This window comes from Archocentrus centrarchus, unplaced genomic scaffold (assembly GCF_007364275.1).
Source record: "Archocentrus centrarchus isolate MPI-CPG fArcCen1 unplaced genomic scaffold, fArcCen1 scaffold_50_ctg1, whole genome shotgun sequence".
NCBI classification, from domain to species: Eukaryota; Metazoa; Chordata; class Actinopteri; order Cichliformes; family Cichlidae; genus Archocentrus; species Archocentrus centrarchus.
The window spans coordinates 464517-492178 of record NW_022060273.1 but is presented as its reverse complement, the minus strand read 5'-3'; the positions used below and the strand labels follow the sequence as shown (position 1 = coordinate 492178).

General features: G+C 40.8%; 1 protein-coding gene across 5 annotated transcripts in view; it reads left to right on the top strand.

Annotated features, from left to right (window-relative positions):
* The window catches only part of ltbp1 (latent transforming growth factor beta binding protein 1), a 163781-nt gene that overhangs the window by 77727 nt on the left and 58392 nt on the right, over positions 1-27662 (top strand). For all 5 annotated transcript variants that reach the window (XM_030725227.1, XM_030725225.1, XM_030725226.1 and 2 more), the window contains exons 6-9: positions 10966-11163; positions 12069-12346; positions 12710-12812; positions 24151-24210. In XM_030725227.1, coding sequence (XP_030581087.1) covers positions 10966-11163; positions 12069-12346; positions 12710-12812; positions 24151-24210 — 639 coding nt within the window. The remainder of the gene's footprint in view (positions 1-10965; positions 11164-12068; positions 12347-12709; positions 12813-24150; positions 24211-27662) is intronic.

Below are 27662 nucleotides of genomic sequence, written 5' to 3'. Positions count from 1 at the left end.
GTCACATATAGAATAGAATAGAATAGAATAGAATAGAATAGAATGCCTTTTATTGTCATTATACAGGATGTACAATGAGATAGGAGGGCCACTCCTGTTCAGTGCCATGCAATGGAAAATCAAATTCTCTAAAATAAAAAATAAAAATATTATAGTCTAGTATAATCAAGAAATATACAGAAAATAAACAATGTATAAAATATACAAAAAAAAAAAAATACATATACATATACAGTGCTTCAGGTGCCAGTTGTGACTGTCATAACAGAGAAAAATATTTTATTGTCTTAGCCCAACGTTAACATTAATGAAGGCCAATGATTGCAGCAGGAACAGAGGCCAAAAGGGGATTTACAGCATTACCAGTGAGTGGATGTGAGATGGTTGCTGCTCCGACCTGAAACACAGCATCTCTGATCAAGTTAAAGCTGCTGAGTGGAGGGAAAGCTGGGACACTGAGTAAACCAATCAGAGAGCAGCCTCAGACTCATTCAGCCAACATAAACTGTGGTCTACGTCTGCTAAATGTATGAACAGGCAGCTGTTAGCCATGTCAGCTGATCATAAAATAATGATCCAGTGCCAATTTATTGATGGGTGGAAAAGGAAAAAAAAATCAACTGCACTTTAAAAGATTCTGTAATTTCACAAATTATGGCCAAACATATCTTTTATGATGTTACAGTGACCTTGACTTTTGATCTTTACATGTGAGTCTCTGTGAATGTTTGCTCAAAGAAATTCTGTAAAGCTAGTGTGGACAGAGAAAACAAACTAAATCAAACCAACCGCCTACAATAACTACGGAGGGCAAAACACTATAGCACTATCACACTATAGGTATATCAAGTCCATTACAGTCTGAGAAAATTATATGGTTTCATGTATCAGGTGGTAAATCCAAAGGTAGGGAGAATGGGCTCAAGACTGGATTAAAACCCGAGGAAGTTGTGACCTGCTCCTGTGTAACAGAGCACACGGCATGGGTGTTGTTTCATGTGTTGCACAGAAAGAGCAGACTGTGTCTTAACCTGCCCGAGTCCTTACAAGAAGCAGATGAGTGTATCTGGCTGTGACACATGCATAAACACGGGAAGAGCGGAACACGCTGAAATCCTGTCTGACTCAGCTGAACAAATTAGTATGACTGGAGTAACACCAGCTCACAGAAAAAAGCCTCAGACTTAACGGTGAATGACCTGGAGGGATGGTTTTCGTCTCTTTATTGGAACGGATTAGCAGCGATGCCTGGACTCTCTTGTGGCTATTAAATACATTTAGTTTCAAGTTAATGTTTACAGTCTTTGACATGAGAATTGGAGCCAGTAACCAAATTGTGGTAAAAGTGATTAACTTTAGGGGTGGGGGTGTTGGGGGCACTGGAGAGTCTGACGTGGAGTTGTGAAGCAGATGAATATTACTGGAGTGGTTCCCCAGCGAACATGCCCATGCGGGCCCACACTGGTTAGCTGTGGGTGAACTGTGGGGCTGTGTGAACAGGGCAAACCCACATTTATCCCACATGGGCGATAAGTGTGCCCACACAGAGCTGACATCAATTTTACCCTTAGGGTTCCCCTTGTAGGCTAGGCCATGTGGGGCCCATATCCGTTTTGCCCTTTTGGGTCCCCAAGAGACAGAAAGTAAAGGACCTGAGCACAAACCGTAAATCCGGCTGAAAGTCTGCCACCATCACAGCAGATCTGGGAAGCTGTTCCACAGAACTTCTAAATACGGGTGAGTTCCTGTTTTAACAGTATGTGTCCAGAGGGGTCGCTTTTTCATGTGAGGTATCACAGCACAGGACTAACAGAAGTGACAACAGATGATTGACAGGTGCTCTCTCTAGTCTCTACTACACTCTCCTACGCTGCCACTCCTGACTGGGAGAACACCTTGTATTGGCTGTCTGCTCCTGGCTTTTGTAACAGAATCAACAAGGCAGCTTCCTTGCAAGTTTTCTTCTATACTATAAAAAAATCACCCAAAATGAGTGAACTCAGCCACGCAGTTGCTAAATCTGGCTGTAGCTCAGATCGGAAAGGTCTGTTTTCAACATTTTGAGAGTTGTCACACTTGCTACTTTGGTTTAGCAGATCAAACAAGTAGCACCAACCAGAACATAACCGTGAATTCACGTTCTTCTTGGATGTTTGCATTTCCTGATTTTTGAGGTTGTTTCACTGGCTTTGTTGTGTTCATAAGCTTTTAAGTTGGGCTGTGAAAACAATATGAAGGTTACAAAGACATTGTGTTGTACTTTCAGTCTCACACTGATAGACACTTTCAGTTATCTGCCCGTCTCTCCAGCATGTCTCAGTTTGGCCCCAGGGACTTCTCCCAGTTAGATACCTGAACCCCTCACCTCGTTCCTTTCAGTGTGGAGGAGCAGCAGCTCTATTCTGACCCAGCTCCTCGCCCTGTCTCATTCTTTTGGTCACTACCCACAGTTTGTGGCCAAAGTGTAAATGGACTGGTTCTTATATAGCACCTTTCTACTCTGAGCACATTCACTCATATTCATACAATAACTTCCTTTATCTAGCATTCACACTTTGATGAATACATCAGAGAGCAACTTGGGGTTTAGCATCTTGCTCAAGGATACTTTGGCATGCAGACTGCAGCAGCCAGGGATTGAACTGCCAACCTTCCGATTAGTGGCTGACCTGCTTTACCTCCTGAGCCACAGCCACCCCGAAGGTGAGGGCTGGAACATAGTTTGAACAGTAACAGGCCAATAAAATACTAGAATTTCACAAACTGAATCAGAAACTCCTTGGATGGGTGCACCACATGCGCCATACTGTTTGTCAGGTAATTACATTAAAAATGCTCCAAAAGGTGCCACCAGGCATAAACATTCATCATTGTAATATTTGTCGTGAAGGAGAATACTATCCATAAATACTAGAAGCATTTGTTTGGGTGTAAACTTTTATGTTTTATAGTTGAAGTTGGGCATTTTACCACGAGAGTGTTTGGAGACTCACTTCTGTAGTGGCCACTGCAGAGATTGCAGCTCACAAATAGTAAGATATTATCTCTCTTGTTTTAAAAATGAGATATTAGTATTGACATGCGCTTTATTACTTTCTGTTGTGGTTGAAGCAGTATGCTGTGCAATACAAAAATATCCGTGTATTTCTTCATCCTCCAAGCATGTTGCAGATTCTTGAGCTTGCACCTGGAGCTCACATGCCTGTCCAGGCTCGCTTCATCCTCCCTTTAAACTTCAAGCCCTTCCTTCCTCTGTCTTCCTCGCCCCAGCGACCGCATGCAGACCTGAGCAGAGATGAAAGTTTATTTGCAAACCATACTGAGGTTCAAGAACCGAGGCACAATAAATCATGCTTGTCTTGTTTATCATACTTACCTGATGAGAGAGGTGGTGTGGGAGGAGGTGGATGTGTTTATACTCGCTCATGACCCGTTATGACCTGTTGGCCAGTTAACTGAGCTCTCATGTCCAGAAGATACAGCTTTATGATGCATTTATCAGCAAGTTTCATGTAAACAGAGGAAAACAGAAACTTTGACGCTGTAGAAAGTTTAAACACGTCCTGTCATTTCAGATTCTCTTGTCTTCTGGAGAATTTATTACCTATTTAGAATAATCACAGTGGAATAAACGTTCTTTTCAATCAAATGCTATCTGGTTATAAGTTAGATGCCTCAGGGCTTTTCACAAGCTAATCAGCAGAAAAATGTTCACTGGGACACCGGCCCAGTCTATCATCCATCTGTGTGAATGCGTCTGACTGGCTGCATTTCTGTGTTTGTGGTTCTTCTCTGTCACTCTCTCTATAGTGATAATATTGGACATTAAAATTATGTAAATAATTTGCGATCTTATTACTTGTGCTCCAACTTTTCTGAGAAACTTGCTCCTCTCTCGATTTATTGGGTATTAAACTGGTTGTCTGATCTTTTTCTCTTCCAGTTCTGGTACTGGTTGCTGTGGTGATTTGTAATAGGGTAGCCAGCGCTGTGACAGCAGTGTCAGCAGGTTCTGAGCAAAAAGGCATATTTTCAGACACAACAGACGCATTTATGATTGACCTCAGGTCAGCAGGTGGTTAGTTTTAAAGAACAGGACCACAGTAACTGAAAGCAGTCAGATCTAATTCTGGGAAAAGCTAAAAGACGTGCACCTGAGGGCCGGGAGCCAAACCACTGAGTGCCTTATGAACTAATAGAAGGATTTTAAAGGTAATTGTGTACTGAACTTGGAGCCAATGAAGTGACTTCAGTACTAGAGTAATATGGTTGAATGTTTGCACATGTGTAAGGACCATGTGATGATCAACAGTGTCACAGCAGGCAGCAGTGAGCTCAAGCAGAACTAAGACTGAAACTCTCCGAGAGTCGCTGAGATCTTCAGGTCATTGATGAATTTAGTAAGAGCTGTTTTGTGCTATGATAGGTTCTCAAACCTGACTGGTACTTATCATAAATATTATGAGCTGAAAGAGCTGTTGATAATATTTACTAATTGATTTATAAAACAGTGAAATACAGATTTGAACAGTTTGCAGCGGTTGGGTCAAGAAAAGAGGTGCAATACTTTAACCAGTGAATTTACAGGTGAGAATGTGGACATTGAGCTCATGGAAGTAACTTCAACAGAAAGTGAGGCTATAACAAGCTAAGAGTTTACCTGAGACTAGAGGTTAAGATATTACCTCTAATATTAGAGATTTTACTCTGGAAGGAAGTATTTATTTGTGGAAAGAAGTGTGGTTAGTACAGCTTTGGAAGGATTAAGTAGTTTATTGTGGATGAGAATAAAAAAGTGGAATTACACTTATAATTGTTGGAAGATGTAGGATTGTCTGGCTGAATTTATTTCACTGTTGTAAATTTATTTCATCAATTTGTAGTTTTTTTTCTATATTTTCTCTCAGCTCTCCAGCAGATTCTTTCTGCCATCTTTACCTTTTCACTGCTTTTCCAACGTGCTTTAGAGGTGGACCACATACAGTACCAGTCAAAAGTTGGGACACACTTACTCGTTCATTTGAATGGGTGAGTATGAACAAACTTGTACTGTATATTGACAGTTCAATAATTTGAGAAATTGTATCAGAATTAAATTAGAGAATGATGACAGAACTCACAATGCGCACTTTGAAACTTCACAAATAAATGTACCAGCCGTACTGGTGTAACGGTTGGTATTTGTTTTGGCAGATGAACATATGCAATAATGAATAATTCTGAAGATATGCAATAATGATCAGACATGGCAACAAGTACATTTGGAAAAAATTAGATTTTGTGTGGGTGGGTCAAGTCACATGTTATGTAAAATCCAAACATTTCGATAACCTGAGCTTTTTTGTGGCTGTAGCTCAGGTGGTAGAGCAGGTCACCTTCTAATCGGAAGGTTGGTGGTTTGATCCCTGGCTGCTCCAGTGTTCATGCCAAAGTATCCTTGGGCAAGATACTGAACCACAAGTTGCTCTCTGATGCAACTGTCAGAGTATGAATGTGTGTGAATGGGTGAATGAGGCATGTTGTGTAAAGCACTTTGAGTGCTCAAAGTAGAGTAGAAAAGCGCTATATAAGAACTAGTCCATTTACTGTCCACAGCAGCAACACCAACAGAAGAAGGAGATGTAGGCCTGACCACTACCCAAGAATAAACCATGTGTTCCCAGGCGGCACGCAGACCACCCCGACACCACGCAGCCAGGCACTGCTGAGGCTTGGTCCTGGTGAAAGTTGGCCAGTGGGGGAGCTGGACATCCCTGGCCCAGTAGTTCAGCCCCTTTTATTTTCCTTTACTTCATTTTTTTAAATACCAGCTATTATATGAGAATGTGCAGTTAGCACTTGTTTTGCAACTAGCTGCTGGTACTGTTAACAGAGTAATTCAAAATTTTCAAACTAATTCAACTGTTTAGTTCCTCAAAGTATTTTCTTGTCTACTCAGTATTTTTGACAGTCCTGTGTGTAGTGGCAGTTTTTCCGACCATATAAACACGTTTCTTGACGTACACTGTATGCACAAAAGTACCGGGCCACCTTCTCATTACACCAGACTTGCTCTACTATGGACCTTGCCGTGATGTTTCTGGTGGTAATATTGATGCCAGAGGAAGTTTGGAACTCAGTTACTGAGTCAGCAGAGAACCGGTGACTTTTACACACTGTGCTCCTCAACACTGACCACACTCTGCAACTTTACTGGGCTGTTATGGTTACTAAATGCTTCCACTGTGCCATAATGCCACTTACAGTTGATCGTGGAGTATCTAGGAGGGAAGAAATTTAACAAATTGATTTCTTGCAATGTTAAAGCTACTTGGGCAGTTGCTGATAGTTTGGTGATAGACAACAATATGCAGGGAATAACTTGATAGTATAGAGGAGGATAAGTTTTTTTTTTAATCTGAATTGTTCAGTCTGCTGAATGTGTATCCAGTTTGGCCTGCTGCAGCCCCTGGAGAGTGGAATTAAGTGGTGTTTTTCCAGCTCCTCTGGCATATTTTCTCCCAGGTGAGGCCAGCTTCTCGCCAAGTGCTGAGAGCTTTCTGGCCCTCAGCTTCTGCTTCCTTTTATTAAAGATGCCTGTGGCTGCCAGCTCATTTGTTGCAGTCCAGACAACATCAAATCATTTACAGTTGGATTTAGAAAAAGTTTTGGTGGGAGGCAGAAGAGGTGTGAGTGTGAGTGTGGAAGGCAAACCAGCAGGGCTTAAAGGAGAAATACAGGTGTTCCAGTTTATGCTGAGGAAAGAAGTTTGGCATTTTCTTTGAGCATTACCTTCATTTTATATGCAACAAATCCTGCACAAACAGTCTAGACATTAAGTATTTGGACACCATTTTTCTTTTTGGTCTTCAGGTTGTGGTCATTAGTGCATTCAGTTTAAATAAACTCATGGGTGATGCACAGTAGCAACTCTCAGCTTTAACCCATAAGAGCCCACAGCCATTTCTCCTTGAAGGAAAATGTATTCAAAATTTCAAAAATCTGTTTAATGAAAAACTTCTTCAAGAAAATTTCAAGAACATGTAAAACTGTGACACCCGTGTCACACATTGGTCCACCCTGAACCGGGCACCAGTCTGTCACAGAGAGACAACCTGTGGCCAATTTAGAGTCACCAGTTAATCTAACTCCATGTTGGACTGTGGGCAGATGCCCCCCCCCCAAAAAAAAATCTCAACACTTGGCAGCCATCTTAATACGCCTCTCATTAATGCTGCTTTGGGCAGTTATTCTAAAGCATTATTTAAATGAACTTTGATGGGACATAAAAACTGCTTATAAAAAAAAAACTTGTCAAATTTATCAAAAATGCTTAAATCATTTGTTAACTTTGCTTTAAAATAGGATTTAAAAAAAGCTCCTTTTCCCTTAGAGGTTATATTTTACCACAATCTTCTCTTTTGTGGAATTCTCCCATAGATTTAAATTCATTTATTCAGTGCCAGTTTTCTCTCCTACAATGTCTCCGATATAGACTCAAAAAATAAAAATTGCAGACACATTCATAGACAGCAGGCCATACTCTTTACTAGGCATTACCCATCAGAACACAGATCTTTGGATAAAAGAAATGGAGGGTACTCTTGCCTGCTTCCTAACACAAACTATTTGTAATTGGAACCATCTGACAAAAGCAGGTGATTGTCAGGAGCATGTAAACATCATGCATCCTGCCTTCTGCTCTCTGCTGTCCAGGTACTACTGCTTTCCAAAACCAAATGGCGTCCTTGTGACTGCGTATGACACAAACTATCTCCCTTCGTGCACGTGTGTCACTTGGAACAGTGCTCAGATATGATTCTCCAGGCGTTCATGTGCTAAAATGCCTTTGGTCAACCATTGTTAGTCCATAACCATCCTGTGAGGTGGAGTATAATGAGGGTCAAAAACATATTTTGATGATTTATCAGTACAGACTGAAATTTCACGTGTCTGTTGTCTTATTCAGAGTTATTGCGAGTACCGTTTTATCGTTGCTCGCGTATGGACAGATGAGACATCTCTGGAGTTATTATGAGGAGTTTCTGATTCTGGACAAAGACTTTTAGAACATCAATCAGTTTTTGGAATCTGTGTCTCCTCTTTCCTTTTCTCCAATCGCAGCCACATCAGCTGAAAGCCTACGTTTTCCAGAAGACTTTGTGAAATCCTCTGGCTTCACACGTTGAAATTTTGTCCTGGAAAACTACTTTTGTCTGTATAGCAGCAGGGTTGAGGCAGCTGAGGGATCTTCACAAAATTCACCATCAGTCCTAAATTCTCTGGTGACATTAATTGGACATCCAGTGTTTTGACCTTCTGAACTTTTGCTACTTTCACGCTTGGGTTCTGCTTTTCATGACGGCACTGTCAGAGACAAATTGTTTGAGGAATACCAGAAGGAGCTGAGTGCTTACATTTGAATCATGTGTTATAATGGTCAGTAAGGGTTAATAGGTTCACCAGTTATCTTACTAGCTACACTTCACCAACTAGCCTTGAAAGAAGTCAACATATCCCAAAGCAACTGGAATTAAATGTTTTGTGTGTATTAAGCACACTACACAAGGTGCTTAAGCAAGCCCACGTTTGCTGCTCATGGTTTTCCGTGTATGCGTGTGGAAGGGTGTGGTTCTGCTCAGCATAACACCAAGCATAAATCACTGCAAATAGAAATAATCTTTTGACTATGGTGGTCCTGACTAAAAGTCCCATTTACGGTGAAAAACACAGCGCTACAGTGATTAGCCGCTGTAATATTCACGTTGCTGTTCATATTAGGAAGTGTGTTGAGTTCTGTGGAGTGGGGATGTGTACAGCACCTATGCTGTGCTAAAGGGAATTCCTTTGTGGGTAAATAAACTTTTAGAGACACAGCTCAACAGGCAATGTATAAAACCTCAAGACGAGGAAGTGATTTTCTATTTTCTCAGCTGAGTATAAAAGATGAGGATCAGGAAAAACAGAGGTCTTAGATCTCAACATTTCATTTTCAAATAGGTACTTATGAAAATCACATACTTGCCAGCGCTCATTCTGAACATAAGAATTATCCTTCCTTCTTGAAAGGATAATTCTGGTTTATGATATCTGGGTCTTCCGCAGTTCTTACTCTAATAATAACATCATACTCACCAGGTTAACTGCCGAAATCCGAGAACACTGAATTTCATGCATTTTGGCCTTGCAGTCCTTCTGTCTCAAGCTTTACCATTTCAGTATACCGAATCTGAAAGTGTCTTAAACCTGCTTTCCGTGTATGCCAGCAGGCGACTACTTCACCGTCTCCAAACAGAAGTACAGAACTTTATGAGAAAATAACCATATTTTTCAATTGGTAAACATTTGGATGCAGTAGCTACTTTCAAGGCCTCAGTATAGACTGTTTATTCTGTTAAATATGATCCTATTTAGAGTTAAAAACAACATGCATGAGTAACTTTATTTACCTTGTTTGTGGAAGGTAGCAGAGCTTTATTTGAAACAGGTTTGTATTAGAGACCAGCTTTAATTTCCAGTTCCCTCTGGCTGATTAGAATAAATGGTCATGTTCAAGTACACAAAGTCTCGCTCCAGTACACTTCCATTATCATTACACTGATTATATTATAATGAGCAGTGACTCACTCTTGACAAACATCAGTGAGATCAATGAGCAGGGCATTGAGTCTGAACTAACATGGTGATGGTCATTAAACTAGTAACCCACTGCACCCATAGTATCACAGCTTTGCTAACAGAAAGGTAAATAAATCCCAACGTGAGTAAACAAATTATAAACATACTGCAACAAACACAGAGCAACTCATGATGACAGAACGTGTAAGATTTCAGCGTTGAGCCACCCGGACACTGAACCCTACTCTGTTCTGCTCATTTCCAAATCCATATTTTGATTCTTGGACTCCAGTGGCTTTGCATAATTCACAATAATCCTTATTCACCTCATATTGGCCCTTGGTGTTAGTCCTGAGTTCACCCTTAGACTGAAACTAGTTGTTTTAACTCCTCGCCCTACAAGACAACTTCTTCTGACTGGGTGGCCCTCAGAAACAGAAGGTCTGGACAGCGAACTGTGTTCATTTCCATAGCTGTATGTCTGAGATGACCATATCAGGGTTATCCACTCTCACTGACAAGAGCAGAAAAACACTGTCTAACATTAAGTGTTCAGAGCAGTCTGAAGCCTGAGCTTTTGGCCCACAGGGATTACTTGGACTATAACAATGTATGACAAAAATAAGGAAAAGCACGGTGGTTTCCCTTAAATTTCTTAGAAGGGATTTTACTGTAAATCATTTGCAGGGATAAGCAACATGAAGGTGAGTTTTTTTTTCCCCAGCCAGTATTTTAGGGGCCAGCTTTTTCGTGTTTGTATTGACTTATCAGAGACCTGACTTTAAATTGACTACCAGTTTATATTTGAAAAACAATAGGCAACATAAAAGTGGTATGCTAGAGTGACTATTTTGTCATTGACAGGTTGCTACCATACTGTATGTGTGTGCAGATAACCCCTCATTCCTATGCAGCTCCTCCTTTGTTACTAAAAGTTTGGTTACTTGTTGCTCCATGATTGCCTAAATGCCAACCTCGAGGCTTTGAAATATGAATGCACAAACTAATAGGTGATGGTAGTTCTTTTACAGATTCTGCACCTGTGACTGAGAGTCATATTGAGTAAAATGAAAAGTGGAAATAAGCAGGAATTAAGCACATGTAAATCATGTGCTCACAGCCAGTGTGAAGGTTTTCTGATGAATTCCATAATAGCTGGCATACAGGACATTTTCCATTAAGACCTGTGCTGATAAGGTATTGTAGGGATGTGGGGTGATGGTTTGGACAGGAAGCTTAATATGTAAGGTATATGACCTAGATGACCGAGGGTGATGTGAGTGATGGGTGTTGTAAAGAGTTGGAGTTTTTACATGTGAGCAGCAATTAGTGCATTAACACCTTCCACTTGGTCTTTTCTCTCCTCAGTGGTGTGTCACCTGCCCTGTATAAATGGAGGTAAGTGCAGCACCAGGGACAAGTGCCAGTGCCCTCCAAACTTCACCGGAAAGTTCTGCCAGATGGCAGTTCAGAACGGACACCAGCAGACATCAGGAGGCTACACCCAGACTCAGGTCCACTCCACACACACACTTCCTCTGACCTACAGCAACGGCCAAACACCCGGTGAGTGAAAGACACACGTGTGATACTAGCCTGTCTAATAAAAGCTAAACAAGTGCTTCTGTGGCCTAAATGGAAAATGTGAGTGGACGCACTGAAAGGATACTACTGGCCTGTTACTGATCAGTGAACTTCCTCTTAAGGATGAATGTTTGAGCCTTTTTACTTCAGCTTATGTTTTACATAGGGTTGCTTATAAGACTGAAAAATACATTTCTGAGATGTGTATTGCAGAGGGTAGTGAGCAGGTAATTTGTCAGATAAAAGATGATGTATAAACACTCAGGTGATCTTGTATCCAAGTAACATACGGTCTGTTCTCTTAGTACATCTGAAGTGTTTTTGTAGCCAGTAGCAAAAGGTTGTGGAAAAAGCAAAAGAGGATACATTTTTAATAATTCCTAAATAGATAAATTAAAAGTCAGAAAGATGAAGCAGGCAGAGCAGCACCAAGACCCAGCAAAAGATCAGACATCAACAGGAAAGACATTGATAGAGCATGAAAGATACAGCATGAAAGAGTTGCCAAGCAGGATGCAGATGTGCAGCAACTGCAGGCATGCTCTGTATGAGATGTTCAAATTAGGCACATAGGGTATGACCTGAGCCATCGGCTGATGTGGGCTTGCACTGAGATGTGCTGATCTGTCAAAATTGTGGCTGAGCTCACCTTTGTCTCCTCCCTGAACTAACACGGCGTATTTGTTCCTAATGGCAACTAAAACTAAAAAAAAATAAACTGTATGAAACTGTAGTCGGACACGGCCTCGCCCCTAATCCTGGGCAATTAAAAAGTGTTCTGTTTTATTAATAATAGAACACATTTTAATCAATATTATTAATCTATATGCCTGTGATGCACTGCAGTAACTGCCATGCTCATATGCTGTCCTTACTGTTCAACCCAGGCATCGTCAACATCCATATCAATCACCCTCCAGAGGCTTCAGTTCAGTTCCACCAGGTGTCTCACCTGGACAATTACCACAACAATGGACACCAAACAAAAGGCTCCTCTTCATCCACAAGCTACAGCTACCACCACAGTGAGAGCAGCCAGAAGAGCCAGCACCTTGGCTACAACATAGTCTATCCAGGCCAGCACAGCTACCAGTTTCCTCAGTACCAGCCTGTCGTCTCTAAGAACACGCTGGGCCGCTGCTTCCAGGAGACAGGGGGCAGTCAGGTACACAGTCAGAAATGTCTGCTGTTTGTGAGCCATCAGAACACATCTGATAGCTCAAGTTTGCCTTTCAATTTGTGTCTACATCATATAATAAAAAAACATTGCCAGCATCTTAACAAATAATTTAACACAGTCAAACAGTTTAAAAAATTGTGTTGGCTTGAAGAAGTCTGAGACTTATTTAGCTTAGATAAAGACAACAATAGGAGCCACAATGACTACAATGAGTGCCACAGCCAAAACAATACAATATGAGGTGATGGATGTAAAATAAAGAACAGAAATATTGCCTGATGATAAAATTTCACTGTATTAAGTTTATCCTTTTTTCTGTTCTCATCACTCTCCATCTTGATGTGTCAGTGTGGAAAGGCTCTTCCTATTCTGACTAAGCTTGAGCAGTGCTGTGGGACCATCGGGACCTCGTGGGGGTTCCACAAATGCCAGAAGTGTCCAAAGAAACCATGTAAGTCCAGCTATTTTTGTCATTTAGAAACATTTGTATGCTTGTTATAGCCTTATGTACTTGTTAGTGAGGTTGTAGCATCAAGGTCATTCCCATGGAGTCAACATTTAAGGGGAGGATATATTAGTCAGTGTCAGGTCTGTGGTCTGCAACCCCAGTCCTCAGCTCCAAATCTTGAAAGAAAATCTAAAATTGAAAACCATTAACATTAAAGGTACAGTGTGTAAAATATCACTGGTAAAATGTCAATAAATTGCAGACAGTGTTGCCAAGTCCGCTTATTATAAGCGACTTTGGGCTTGTTTTTTTCTAAAGTCGCTTGCAAATCTCGTGAGTCGCAGGTTGCGGTTTTTTGGGCTTATTTTTGAACGTGGAGTTGCTTATTTGGCCTTGACTTTTTTTCCGAGTGAAACTCCTTGAACATCTCTCGGCGCTCTATAATACAGCAAAAGACGAGCGGTAGGTAGTTTGTCCCTTCCAAGCCCCCGTTTCCTGTTCATCGCTCCTGCACAAGTTGACCGGGCGCACACCCAAACAAACACTCATAACAGCTCAGAGTGAGGAGGCAGCGCAAGAATGAGCTCCAGTAAGCGGGGAAAATACAGAAAAAAAATATAATAAAGAGTGGGAGAAAGAGAGCGCACTTACAGAATGGACTAATTGCAATGCATAGGGGTGCCGCACAAGAGGGCTGCGCCAAAACGATGCAACGAAATTATTTCTCTAGTCGCATTTTCTGTATGTAACAGCTGTGCGTATGAAGTGATCAGTAACAGAGGAACGGCGCTGATTAGGCACCCCCTGTGCTCCTTCACCTTCCCTTAAATACCGTAAAAAAAAAAAAAAATTACTTACTCTACCTATAAAGGTACCTTTTCATATCTGTGCTGGCTGGAGTGAAGTGTATTGTTGGTGTATTATAAGTTCAGTCCCATCAGCAACTCAAGGGCACAACAATGGATCCTAACTTAGCAAAAAGCTACCAGTGAAATATTTTGTTCTGGTGTTCCACTTCTGAATGCATTTGGAAGTAATGACATAGTGAAAAAGTACAGAGTTTGACACTGACTGCATCCACCCACTGGGCTACAGCAACAGCACTGGGACAAACCACATCTAGTACATCTTAATGAGAGTAATAACGTTTATTACCTCCACCAAGTAGGTTATGTTTTTGGTAGTGTTTGCATGTCATTCTCTCTGTAAACATGATCGCTCAAAAAGTTTTGAATGAATTCTGATAAAACTTTGTAGGGGTGCAGAGTGGGGAGTTAACAATTCAATTCAATTCAATTTTATTTATATAGCGCCAAGTCACAACAAACTGTCGCCTCAAGGCGCTTTGTATTGTGGGTAAAGACCCTACAATAATACAGAGAAAACCCAACAGTCAAAACGACCCCCTATGAGCAAGCACTTAGCGACAGTGGAAAGGAAAAACTCCCTTTTAACAGGAAGAAACCTCCAGCAGAACCAGGCTCAGGGAGGGGCAGTCATCTGCCGCGACCGGTTGGGCTGAGGGGAGAGAAAGACATGCTGTGGAAGAGAGCCAGAGATTAATATCAATTAATGATTAAATGCAGAGTGGAGTATAAACAAAGTAAATAAGGTGAATGAGAAACAGTGCATTATGTGAACCCCCCAGCAGACTAGGCCTATAGCAGCATAACTAAGGGATGGTTCAGGGTCACCTGATCCAGCCCTAACTATAAGCTTTATCATAAAGGAAAGTTTTAAGCCTAATCTTAAAAATAGAGAGGGTGTCTGTCTCCCGAATCCAAGCTGGAAGCTGGTTCCACAGAAGAGGCGCCTGAAAGCTGAAGGCTCTGCCTCCCTTTCTACTCTTAAGTATCCTAGGAACCACAAGTAAGCCAGCAGTCTGAGAGCGAAGTGCTCTGTTGGGGTGATATGGTACTATGAGGTCTTTGAGATAAGATGGTGCCTGATTATTCAAGACCTTGTATGTGAGGAGAAGAATTTTAAATTCTATTCTAGATTTAACAGGGAGCCGATGAAGAGAAGCCAATATGGGAGAAATATGCTCTCTCTTTCTAGTCCCTGTCAGTACTCTAGCTGCAGCATTTTGGATCAGCTGAAGGCTTTTCAGGAAGCTTTTAGGACAGCCTGATAATAATGAATTACAATAGTCCAGCATAGAAGTAATAAATGCATGAATGAGCTTTTCAGCATCACTCTGAGAAAGGATGTTTCTAATTTTAGAAATATTGCGCAAATGCAAAAAAGCGGTCCTACATATTTGTTTAATATGTGCATTGAAGGACATATCCTGGTCAAAAATGACTCCAAGATTTCTCACAGTGTTACTGGAGGCCAAAGTAATGCCATCCAGAGTAAGTATCTGGTTAGACACCATGTTTCTAAGATTTGTGGGGCCGAGAACAAGAACTTCAGTTTTATCTGAATTTAAAAGCAGGAAATTAGAGGTCATCCAGGCCTTAATATCTTTAAGACATTCCTGCAGTTTAACTAATTGATGTGTGTCATCTGGCTTCATTGATAGATAAAGCTGAGTATCATCTGCATAACAATGAAAATTGATGCAGTGCTTTCTAATAATACTGCCTAAGGGAAGCATGTATAATGTAAATAAAATTGGTCCTAGCACAGAACCCTGTGGAACTCCATAATTAACCTTAGTGTGTGAAGAAGACTCCCCATTTACATGAACAAATTGGAGTCTATGAGATAAATATGATTCAAACCACTGCAGTGCAGTACCTTTAATACCTATAGTATGCTCTAATCTCTGTAATAAAATGTTATGGTCAACAGTATCAAAGCTGCACTGAGGTCCAACAGGACAAGCACAGAGATGAGTCCACTGTCAGAGGCTGTAGGAAGATCATTTGTAACCTTCACTAATGCTGTTTCTGTACTGTGATGAATTCTGAAACCTGACTGAAACTCTTCAAATAAACCGTTCCTCTGCAGATGATCAGTTAGCTGTTTTACAACTACTCTTTCAAGAATCTTTGAGAGAAAAGGAAGGTTGGAGATTGGCCTATAATTAGCTAAGACAACTGGGTCAGTGATGGCTTTTTAAGCAGAGGTTTAATTACAGCCACCTTGAAGGTCTGTGGTACATAGCCAACTAATAAAGACTGATTGATCATTTTTAAGATTGAAGCATCAATAATTGGAAAGACTTCTTTGAACAGTCTAGTAGGAATGGGATCTAACAAACATGTTGCTGGTTTGGAGGAAGTAACTATTGAAGTTAACTCTGAAAGATCAACTGGAGCAAAAGAGTCTAAACAAATACCAGCAGTGCTGAAAGCAGCCGAACATGAAGAATAATCTTTGAGATGGTTATGAATAATTTTTTCTCTAATGTCTAAAATTTTATTTGTAAAGAAATCCATGAAGTCACTACTAGTTAACGTGAAAGGAATACTCGGCTCTACAGAGCTCTGACTCTTTGTCAGCTTGGCTACAGTGCTGAAAAGAAACCTGGGGTTGTTCTTATTTTCTTCAATTAATGATGAGTAGTAAGATGTCCTAGCTTTACGGAGGGCTTTTTTATAGAGCAACAAACTCTTTTTCCAGGCTAAATGAGCATCTTCTAATTTAGTGAGACGCCATTCCCTCTCCAGCTTTCGGGTTATCTGCTTTAAGCTGTGTGTTTGTGAATTATACCACGGAGTCAGGCACTTCTGATTTGAAGCTTTCCTTTTCAGAGGAGCCACAGTATCTAAAGTTATACGCAGTGAGGATGTAAAACTATTGACGAGATAATCGACCTCACTGGGAGCAGAGTTTAGGTAGCTGCTCTGTACTGTGTTGGCACTGAAGAGCATAACAATGAAGGAATTAGATCCTTAAACTTAGTTACAGCACTTTCAGAAAGACTTCTACTGTAATAAAACTTATTCCCCACTGCTGTGTAATCCATTAAAGTAAATGTAAATGTTACTAAGAAATGATCAGACAGGAGGGGGCTTTCAGGGAATACTGTTAGGTCTTCAGTTTCTATGCCATATGTTAGGACAAGATCCAGAGTATGATTAAAATTTGGCACACATCCACCGAAGTCTTCAAGGTCAATGTACTGATTTATTGGTCAAAAATGAACAAAAAGTCTTGTAACTTAGAAACTATAATTCTTATGTATCATTTGTATTGTCAACATATAGAAAGTACTGTATAAAGATTTAAAATATTTTACATTTCATTACATTCCTTCAAGGTCAATAGATTAATCTGAAGGTCAAAGTGAAAACAATGTTATATAGACCTATTTAAACTATGTTCTTTTACTGCCATTGTTTGTATTGACAGCATATAGACATATAGGGAATGAAATATGGGGATTCTACTTATCATGATACCTTGGACCTGTGACCTATTCTTCAAGGTCAAATAAGGTCAAAGTTTTATAAAATGTCTTATCTTTAACACTGCTTAAAATTCTGCTGTCTTTGTATTGGCAACATTTAGGAAATGATACTGATATCACATTATAGTTTGTATCCAAAAATCATTTCACATTTGACCTCCGATCTCACTTTTATATTTCACAGCTGCCCTTCTTCCAAGGTGAAAAATGTGTTCCATCTTTACAGAACGTGTTGTCAATTAGCTGCCTGGTTAGTTAGAAACATACTGTCGTATAACATTATAAATAAACTTGTTATTCATGCCCCTTTTTATTATCCATACTCTTACAAAGTCTTTGTGTAATCAAAGTAAACATCTGTCCTGCTGCCCTTACTACAAATTTCTTAAAGTATGTTTAAAAAGAACAAAGAAAACATAATTAATATATACAAAATACAGTACTGTTCCCTTCAAACTAAAGAAAGTGAACTGCCTTGGTGGAGGTTTGCGCTTTGTTCTTCTGCTGTAGGTGTAGGTGCCAATGTCCAAAAAAACTTTTGAAAGAGTTTCAGAAAGCTTGGAGAACTACTGCTTAAGACCGCTTTAGAAATGACGAGAAATTCTGGCTCCTTGGAAGCAAAATAGAAAGAAATGAGGGGTGCCTCACGACTTTTTTCATAGTACTGTAAAATTTCAGACTGGCTTTTCTTTACAGTGACAAGCAGTCAGAGCAAAATATCCATCTGGCTCGAAGCTCACATTTTGAAAATGTTTTAACACAGCTCAATGAGTGTCTCTTACAGCCATAACTTTCAGCTAGTGACAAGCAAAATAAAAATGCAGAGCTGGAGCAGTTAGGAAACATTATGATCCTTGTGCTGGGCTGGGCTTAATAGACAAATGACTTTCACCCAAGGAGTTATTTCCAGAGAGGAAAAGCACTAAATGCCGTGGCAGCATGTGGTGCTGGCCCTTGCTTCACAGCTCTGTTTAGAGAGGTTGCTACCAGCTAAACCGAGAGTGTGGGGGGAGGTACAGATGGAACTGCCAGCCTTTTTATGTAGTAGCTGGCTACTCAACACTACTCCCTTTATAGAACTGTGGAACTTGTCTTTGAAGCCAGACCTGTTGGATGTAGAGCATGAAAAGACACACTCTAGTGTAACAGTTTCAGTATTCCCCCCAGCTTCCATATAAATCCATCAATATTCTTATCTATCTATCTATCTATCTATCTATCTATCTATCTATCTATCTATCTATCTATCCATCCATCCATCCATCCATCCATCCATCCATCCATCCATCCATCCATCCATCTATCTATCTATCTATCTATCTATCTATCTATCTATCTATCTATCTATCTATCTATCTATCTATCTATCTATCTATCTATCTATCTATCTATCTATCTACAATGTGGAACTCCTGTCAGGCATCATAGCAGCTAAGATGAGTAGGCATGTGGCACAATCCATGAGTGAGGCCCAGAAAGGGATAGGCAGAGAGACCAGGGGAGCAAAACACCAGCTGCCAGTAGATAGAGCAGTCACTCGAGACTGTAAGACCCAACTGACCAATCTGTGCACCGCCTGGATTGACTACAAGAAAGCCTATGACTCGATGCCACACACATGGATCCTGGAATGCCTGGAACTGTATAAGATCAACAGGACCCTTCATCAAGAACTCAATGGGGATGTGGAGAACACTAGAGGCCAACTCCAAGCCCATTACAGAAGTCACATTGAGTGTGGGATTGACCAAGGAGATGCCCTGTCCCCACTGCTGTTCTGCATAGGCCTGAATCCCCTCAACCAGATCATTGAGAAGACTGGCTGCGGATACCAACTATGAAATGGAGTAAACACCACCCACCTCCTGTACATGGATGACATCAAGCTGTATGCTAAGAGTGAACAAGATATCGATTCACTGATCCACACCACCAGGATCTACAGAAATGATATTGGAATGTCATTCAGACTGGAGAAGTGTAGTCGGATGGTAACTAAGTGGAAAAGTAGTCAGAACTGAGGGGAATACACTACCAGAAGGCAACACTGCAGACATTGAAGACAGCTACAAGTACCTTGGAATCCCACAGGCAAATGGGAACCATGAAGAGGCCGATTGCAAAGCTGCAACCTCCAAGTACCTGCAGAGAGTAAGGCAAGTCCTGAAGAGTCAGCTGAATGGGAAGAACAAGATCAGGGCAATCAACACCTACGCCCTGCCAGTTGTCAGATACCCTGCTGGGATAATAAGCAGGCCAAAGAAGGAAATAGAAGCCACTGATGTCGAGACAAGAAAGCTCCTTACCATGCATGGAGGGTTTCACCCCAAATCCAGCACCCTGAGACTGTACGCTAGGCGAGAGGAAGGAGGCCAAGGATTGGTGAGTATCAAAACCCCTGTCCTAGATGAAACAATGAAGATCCAGGAATACATCAGGAAGATGGCCACAAAGGTTCATGTGCTTAATGAGTATCTCAGGCAGCAGAAACTCAAGAAAGAAGAGGAAGAAGAACAGGAACCATCATGGAAGGACAGGTCTCTGCACGGCATGTACCACCGACAGATAGAAGAGGTGGCTGGCATAGAGAAATTCTACCAATGGTTGGACAAGGCTGGACTAACAGACAGCACAAAGGCACTAACCATGGCAGCACAAGAGCAAACTCTGAGTACAAGATCAATAGAGGCTGGGGTCTACCACACCAGGCAGGACCCCAGGTGCAGGCTGTGCAGAGATGCTCCTGAGACAATCCAGCAGATAGCAGCAGGGTGCAAGATGCTAGCAGGCAGGGCATACATGGAACACCATAACCAAGTGGCTGGCATAGTATACAGGAACATCTGTGCCGAGTATGACCTGGAAGTCCTGAGGTCAAAATGGGATATGCCCCCAAGGATGGGTGAGAACAACAGAGCTAAGATCCTGTGGGACTTCCAGATACAGACAGATGAACTTGTGATGGCTAACCAACCGGACATCGTAGTGGTGGACAAACAAAGGAAGAAGGTCATAGTGATAGACGTTGCAACACCAAGTGACGGCAACATCAAGAAGAAGGAACACGAGAAGCTCGACAAATACCAAGTGCTCAGAGAGGAGCTGGAAAGGATGTGGAAGATGAAGGTAACAGTGGTCCCCGTGGTAATCAGAACACTCAGGGCAGTGAACCCTAAACTGGGAGAGTGGCTCCAGCAGATTCCTGGAACAACATCTGAGATCTCTGTCCAGAAGAGCGCAATACTGGGAACAGCTAAGATACTGCGCAGGACCCTTAAGCTCCCAGGCCTCTGGTAGAGGACCCGAGCTTGGAGGGTAAAAAGACCGCCAGGGGGGCGAGCTGGGATTTTATATATATATATATATATATATATATATATATATATATATATATATATATATATATATATATATATATATATATAAAATTTCATCTAGAATATAAACTCTTCTTGTCTCTTGTAAGCAAAAACGGAAATGAAGGCACTTCTTAAACAGCAATTAGTGGTACTGACACACAAAACATATACTTCTTCACCAACAGCTCTTTGTGCTCAAAGTTTGAAAATGTTGCCGCTGGGAGCTACTTTTTCATATGTGGTAAGGCCTTAGGGCTCCATTATATACACCGTCTAGTGCCTGGTGAATGGCACCGTATGACAAGGTTGACGTCAAATTGACATCACATCAATCTGTAGTTTCTGCTGCTTGTGCACCTCTCAATTTTTACAACCAGATGCATTGTGCTGCTGCAGCCTTATGTCTTCAACAGCCAAGTTGAAGACATAAGTGTACGATCGTGTCAGATTTTACCACTACTTGAATAATATATCAGTACAGAAGCTCGAAGATGCTCAGATTATAGAGAGGGAATGTTACAAAAGTTTGATAAAATGAGGCTTTCTGGAAAATACTTTGAAAAAAAACAAAACAAAACTGAGCAATATCTTTGCTTCTGGTTTTGAATTCTTCTCCTCCTATACCAGTGCTGATATGGAGATTTTATCTGCATGTTGGCACCAGGAGAATACTGCAGTGGGTACCTGCACCGTAATAGCGAGTATAAATGGATGTGGCTGTGTAATGACGTCACTGGCGGCACACAAAGTGACCAATGTGGTGGGTATAATGGGTCCCCTGTTGTAGGGTTGCTCACCAGGGGCTTCTCACATGGAGGGAAAGATTTAAACACAGGAACCAATCAGAAATAAACTGCTTCTTATTGGTGGATTGAAACGGAGTATTCTCCTCAGCTGGATAACTTTTCAGCACCAGCTTATTTAAATGTGGCACAGAAACACAGAGGCACACAAAAACCCTCCATTAAGGTACTGGAGATTATCAACATATTTTAACTCTGATTAACTGATTAGGTACACCTGCATGCCCTAAAAGGAGCCTTTTTATTACTGTGTAATCTGACTCACCTGCTTCAGCTGCAATCTGTGTCAGTCCCTTGGGCTTGAACTCTGTATGTGTGTACTTGTAAGTGGTGCCAGGTGGGGACCTGGACCTAAAGACACAAAACACTGCTGGAAGAGTGTCTGTGTGTGTGTGTGTGTGTGTGTGTGTGTGTGTGTGTGTGTGTGTGTGTGTGTGTGTGTGTGTGTGTGTGTGTGTGTGTGTGTGTGTGTGTGTGTGTGTGTGTGTGTGTGTGTGTGAGTTTTGGGTGGATGCTGGGCAACAACAGCCATCAGGAAGACAACCTGCTTTTAATTTGTGGACTCAAATGGAGCCTTTTTATGGTTTCTGTTGTCCTGAATTTCTAACAGTACAAACAGTTAGCTAATATAACTCAACACACAACAACACTTTTTCCCACATCTGACATGCCATTTTATTAGATACACTTCTAGCCACTTTAAAAAGTAGCCTTTTATATTCAATTCAATTCAATTTCATTTATATAGCGCCAAATCACAACAAACAGTCACCTCAAAGCGCTTTAAGGTAAAGACCCTACAATAATACAGAGAAAACCCAACAGTCAAAACGACCCCCTATGAGCAGCACTTGGCGACAGTGGGAAGGAAAAACTCCCTTTTAACAGGAAGAAACCTCCAGCAGAACCAGGCTCAGGGAGGGGGGGTCATCTGCTGTGACAGACACAGATCATATTTGTCTCGACTGTCTCAACACAGTCCCCACCTGCCTAGGTGATATAAAAATCTGCTTTTGGTTAAAAACATTCAGCTGACACGTGTTTCTGTGTATGTTTTAAAATATTTTTTTAATTCTTAAAAATATTTTTTCACCCTTTTCTGCATTTTCTACATTTTTAATAAACCATGTTTTTTTTTTTTTAACTGTCATGTTCTTTTAAATCTACTTTAATATTTCATGTTATGTTGTTTGACTTCATTCAACTTTTCTTCAGGCAGTGCCGTTTAGCTCCATGGAAGCAAAATCATTTAAGACAAAGGCCTTCTTGCTTTTGGTGCCCTTAAGCTCCAGGTTGAGCTTTGTTTCCATTTCAGTTTCAGCACATGGAGTTAAGATTTCATTGTTTATTTCATTATTATTATTTGATTTATTTTTGCTGTATTCAGCATAATTAGCTTTTGGTACTGCTACTTTTTACGTACTACTTTTTTGATATTTTTTGGCAATTAAACTGATTCAGCAAATGAAGTTTCAGATGAAGTTCCTGCAGTTTTTGACTAATTGCTCCAGTCATGTTTGCTGAGATATTTTTTTTTCCAGCAACCTTTTCTTGACATCCTATACATAGAAATAGGCTATAAATCTACAGTCAAACTTATAAAAATTGTTTGAAATTTAGGCAATGGACAGTTGAGGTGCTCACAGTGTTCTCAGTGATAGGAGTGAATAGAAATGAAAGATCCTATTTTTTATGGACCAACTTGTAGCTGCCCCCCCCCTTTTCTTTTTTTGAAAAAGACAGCCCAGAGAGTTTTATTTATTACTTGAAGCTCTCAAAACCCTAATTTCATTAACAGACTCTTGTGCTAGCTTTTAGCATGCATGCCATGAAACACCAGGACAGGGAAGATTGAATCTTTTCACATCCAGTATTTCAGTGGGAGTCACCGCAGGGCCAGAGATTTATGCTCTCCTCTGTTCTCTCCTCAGGAATGGCGTAGGCATGAGTTCAATTTTTTTTTCTTCTTCTTTTTCTTTTTTTACATTGAAGTGTGAAATAGTCCATTGTACCATGGAGACACTGGTAACTGGTAAATAGATTGGCTTTCTTGTTTTGTTCTCACTCAACAAAATCTAAATCTTCTTTTAGGTATTTGGGTACCACTTAACCACTGGTTCCTTTGTCCAGCTGTACTGCGGGGCCTAGTCCCCAAACTGCAGCAGAGATTTACAGGAGACTGACTTCCCATGCTTGCTATACTGTGTACTAATGTTGCTGTTTAAGCAGCTTCTAGCTGCAGCCTCCAGCTCCTTCCCTGCTACCTTTCATGGTCATGTTAATTATTCTTTATTCATCACTATCGATTTTCACCAAACTCTCCTGACATCTTCTAGATACAATAGGGTATAATAATAATGCAGTAAAATATTAAAGCCACAAAGATTATTTCAATTGTGTCTTAAAATTATGTTTTACTTATACACATATGTTAAACAGGTTGCATAGTGTTTGAAAATATTTATATTTATATAATCTAGTCTATTATTCTGTAATTTTTTTATGAGTATATAGCAATAAATAAATAGATAAACACAATGCAATACCTTTACATAAACCATGGTAGACCTATGGTGGTTAGCTTTAATGAACTATAATAAACATTCTTACAGTGTGTCAGAGTCTCTTCTATTTTGAACTTAAATAGAACTGGGAGTTTTCAAAAATTCATAGTGAAGACATGTTTCTTTACTTTCGTAAGACACATAAATGTATATTTTGGCATCAATTTATTTATGTTTTTGGTCCGTGTCTCAAAGATAAGACTAATGTGTGTGCTCCTTCTCTCTGTTTTGCTCTCTGCATGCTCCTCTCCTCAGCTTTCCCTCTGATAGATTGTCCTCAGGGTTACAAGAGAGTCAACAGTTCTCACTGCCAAGGTAAGAATTTATGTTATTCTTTTTAGCCATGCTAATGGGTTTACCTTAAAGGTACAGTGTGTAAAGTATCACCAGTAGACGTCAGTAGATTGCAGATTGCAGTCAAATGAATTCTGTTTTCTTACCCGTCCAAATTCACGTTGATAATCCTAGCTACGATGGCCGCTGTAGGATAAACGAGCCAAGAGACATTAATTTTAGACTGTACCCCATGATGGCCAGCTCTTCGTGTTCCCATAATGGCTGTGGTCGGCTGGCGTGTTTCTTCTACTGTTTGTGTATAAAAACACTTTTGTATACACTGTATTTTAACACATTTGAATGATATCAACACTTATCTGTATTTTCATCTGGATTTATTGCTATGTGTCAAATATTTTGTGGTATTTTACATTTTTACGCCTGAATTACCTCAAAAACTCTGGCCACCATTCATCTATAGTGAGTATAGACTGTCAGTGAAGCTCATTTCTGACCAGTGACAGCTATACTGGGTTGAGTTGTTGAGGATATGCAGAACTTTTCTGTTAGTAAGCGCTGCTGTTTTTTGCAGCTGTCAGTGGCTGTTAGTCAGCATTAGTGAAACTTTCCTTGAAGTGGATCTAACATTGTTGGACTCAGACACTTAGTGAATAAACTCTCAAACTATGTGAGAATGTAATCAAACTGTTTATCAAAGGGAACGTGTGATTTTTAGGACACTCAAGCTTAACATTGGCTGGCGTAATGTTAGCTTATAACCAGCTCCTGTTGTTGTTTAGCTGGCTCGTTGTCAGCTGTCCAGAGACGGGGGAGTCTCATATCTAATCAGCTGACAGTAAGTAATTGTGAGAATATCGGGGAAAAAATATGCATGTTTGTGCATGTTTTTGTGTGTTAGAGCCCTGACATCAGTAAAGAAGATGAGGTTGAGGTGAGGAGGAAGAGTGTGATATTTTACTAAGATGCTGGTTGTGTTGTCGGACCCCTTCTCTGATGATAAAATGTAGGTATGATGCTTCATAACTTCGAGTCTGAAGGTGCAGGCATGAATTTAAATGTAGCTTCACAGCAGGCAAATGCCTGTGACTTCCTTCTTCCTTTGGTGTGTTACGTATGGGATCGGTCTCTAGCCACATATTTAAAAGCGATTAGATTGAAGGGAGATATCCTTCCCAGCCACTGAATTCAATCATGGTGGCTTCTGCAAACCAAGTGCACTCCTATGTATTTTTAATAGATTAATTCTAAGTTTATGAGTGCATCAATTGGAATCTTCCAATTTTGGAAGATGTAATTACACACTAATCAATGTATTTTTATGAGTATAACATTCTTTAAATAACATCAAGTAATGGCAGTGATGGATGTCAGACCGGCCACCACTTTGGTGAACTCTGAAACTGTATTTCAACAAGTATTATGTGCAGCTATGATAGAATATGGTAAAGTCATGCATGGTTCCCTGTAGTTGTCAATGTTTTCATATATTTGATAAAATATATTAATATTCAGTTGATGAAGTTGCCTGTGATTTTGTGCAGACATTTGTGATTCTCACAGGATGAATCCTGCTCTCTCTGCCTTTTCCTGTACTGTCATCATGAGTATGAAATTTATGTTTTAAAGCGAAGCGTCTCTGGTGTAACTGTTGGGTGCAGCGTCGTAAAACATGGTACTGACATTCATGTCTCCCTGCGGGTGTACTGTAAAAATTACTGTAAATCTATGTATCAAAACATCAGCATTTCAACATGTCCAGTGCTTAAGACCAAATACTGTAAACTGCCACAAACTCCAGTCTTCTGGGTATCACTTAAGAGTTTCGCTTTCCCTAACCCTGCAGCGTCTTTGTGGGGACTTTTATTTCAAAGCAGAAACCCTCCTGTATGTGGTCAGTGCTAGGCAGGAACAGCACCATTAAATGTTGTAAAAACAGCCTGCTGAGCATACTAGTAGGAGTAGGGGGACATTACTAGAGATATAAACATGTACATATAAAGCCCAGTTATAGACTTTTAATGTTCAAAGCAGTTAACACACGATATAAGTGACAAGAGCACCAGAGACACAAACACTCGGCGCAATAGGATCAAATACTTGTACGCTGTATCAAAAAGTGTGACTAGAGCTGAGAAGTATTACCAGTAGGTTGTACTCTGGCCCTTCCATAGTGCTTTTCCAAAAAAATACCACCAGTCTCTGGACTCAAATAGAACCTACCTCAAGTTGCCTGATACCCACAAAAACCAGGATAGACATTTTTCACCAGCAGAAACAGTGGCTATAAACTGGGACTAAGCAACACCACAGACACACATGCAGCATGCAGTTTAAATGAGGTTGCAGTTAGGTAGGTGTGGTGTTAATCTGAGGCTAAATTTAATCATTGATCGTTCAGAGTGTTTCCTGACTGATGACAGTCTAAAACCCACAAATTGTGAAGTGGAAGTGGTCCAGTGTTTGGTGGCACCGGCTCTTTTACAAGAACCCGCAAAAGAGGCGTTTGACCTTTTCCAGCAGACTGCTACCTTTGGCTACTCAGAACATGGAGAGGAAATATTTTTTTCCATGACGTTCAAAGTGTGGTACTGCACAAAATATTTAAAAAAGACACAAACACATTCACCAGCGTCAGCTTGGAATGCTGAAGATTAAAGAGTCTGAACCGGCCACCGCTCCCGTCTCTTCTTGAGGGGATACCGAAGGTGCCCAGGACTCATCCTGGCCAGATACCGAACCGCCTCGACTAGCTTCTTTTCCTGCTCCTCTTTGACCAACGACTAAACTCCGCCTCCTGTCTAAGGTTGAGCTTGGAGAACTTTTGTGAGGAAATACTGTTGTGCTGTTTATGCTTCTGGTCACTACCCACAGCTCATAGCCGAAGGTGATTGACTGCTGGTTGTCGGGCCCTGTTCTTGGCTCATGCTGGGATGCCTGGCCTCTGGTGGGGTGGGCTGCCCATTGCCTCTGGTTCTCTGGGGCTCTTGCCCTTTGGCCTTGAGGGCTCTGTCTAGGTCATCCTTCTTTCCTCTTCTGGAGTGTGCATGCAGATTGTTGGATTATGTATCTATTTTCCTTTTTGTGTTTGTTTTTTCAGGTGCTGTTTGTTTTTTGTACGTTTTCCTGCTGCTGCAGCAGTTGATGATGTACTTGGATTTATTTTCTCCCCTTTTTTTTCTTCTCTGTCTCTGACTTTTTTTCTTCTTCGTACCTGTCAGCTCTGATATTGCTGTATTGCACATGTTTACATGTAAATAATAATAAAATGAATAAATAAACAAAAGAAAAAGAAAAGCACTAACAAGAGGAGCCCATAGAGAGTTAATAGAGCTCAGCTTGGAAAATCAAATGTGTTTGGCACAGCAGTGCATTCAGATCATGATTCTGACTGCAAAAGCTGCCAGAGAGGTCAGGTTAAAAAACCCAAAGTGCACACATAGGTCGCTGGCAGACCCCGACTCCTGCGGGCA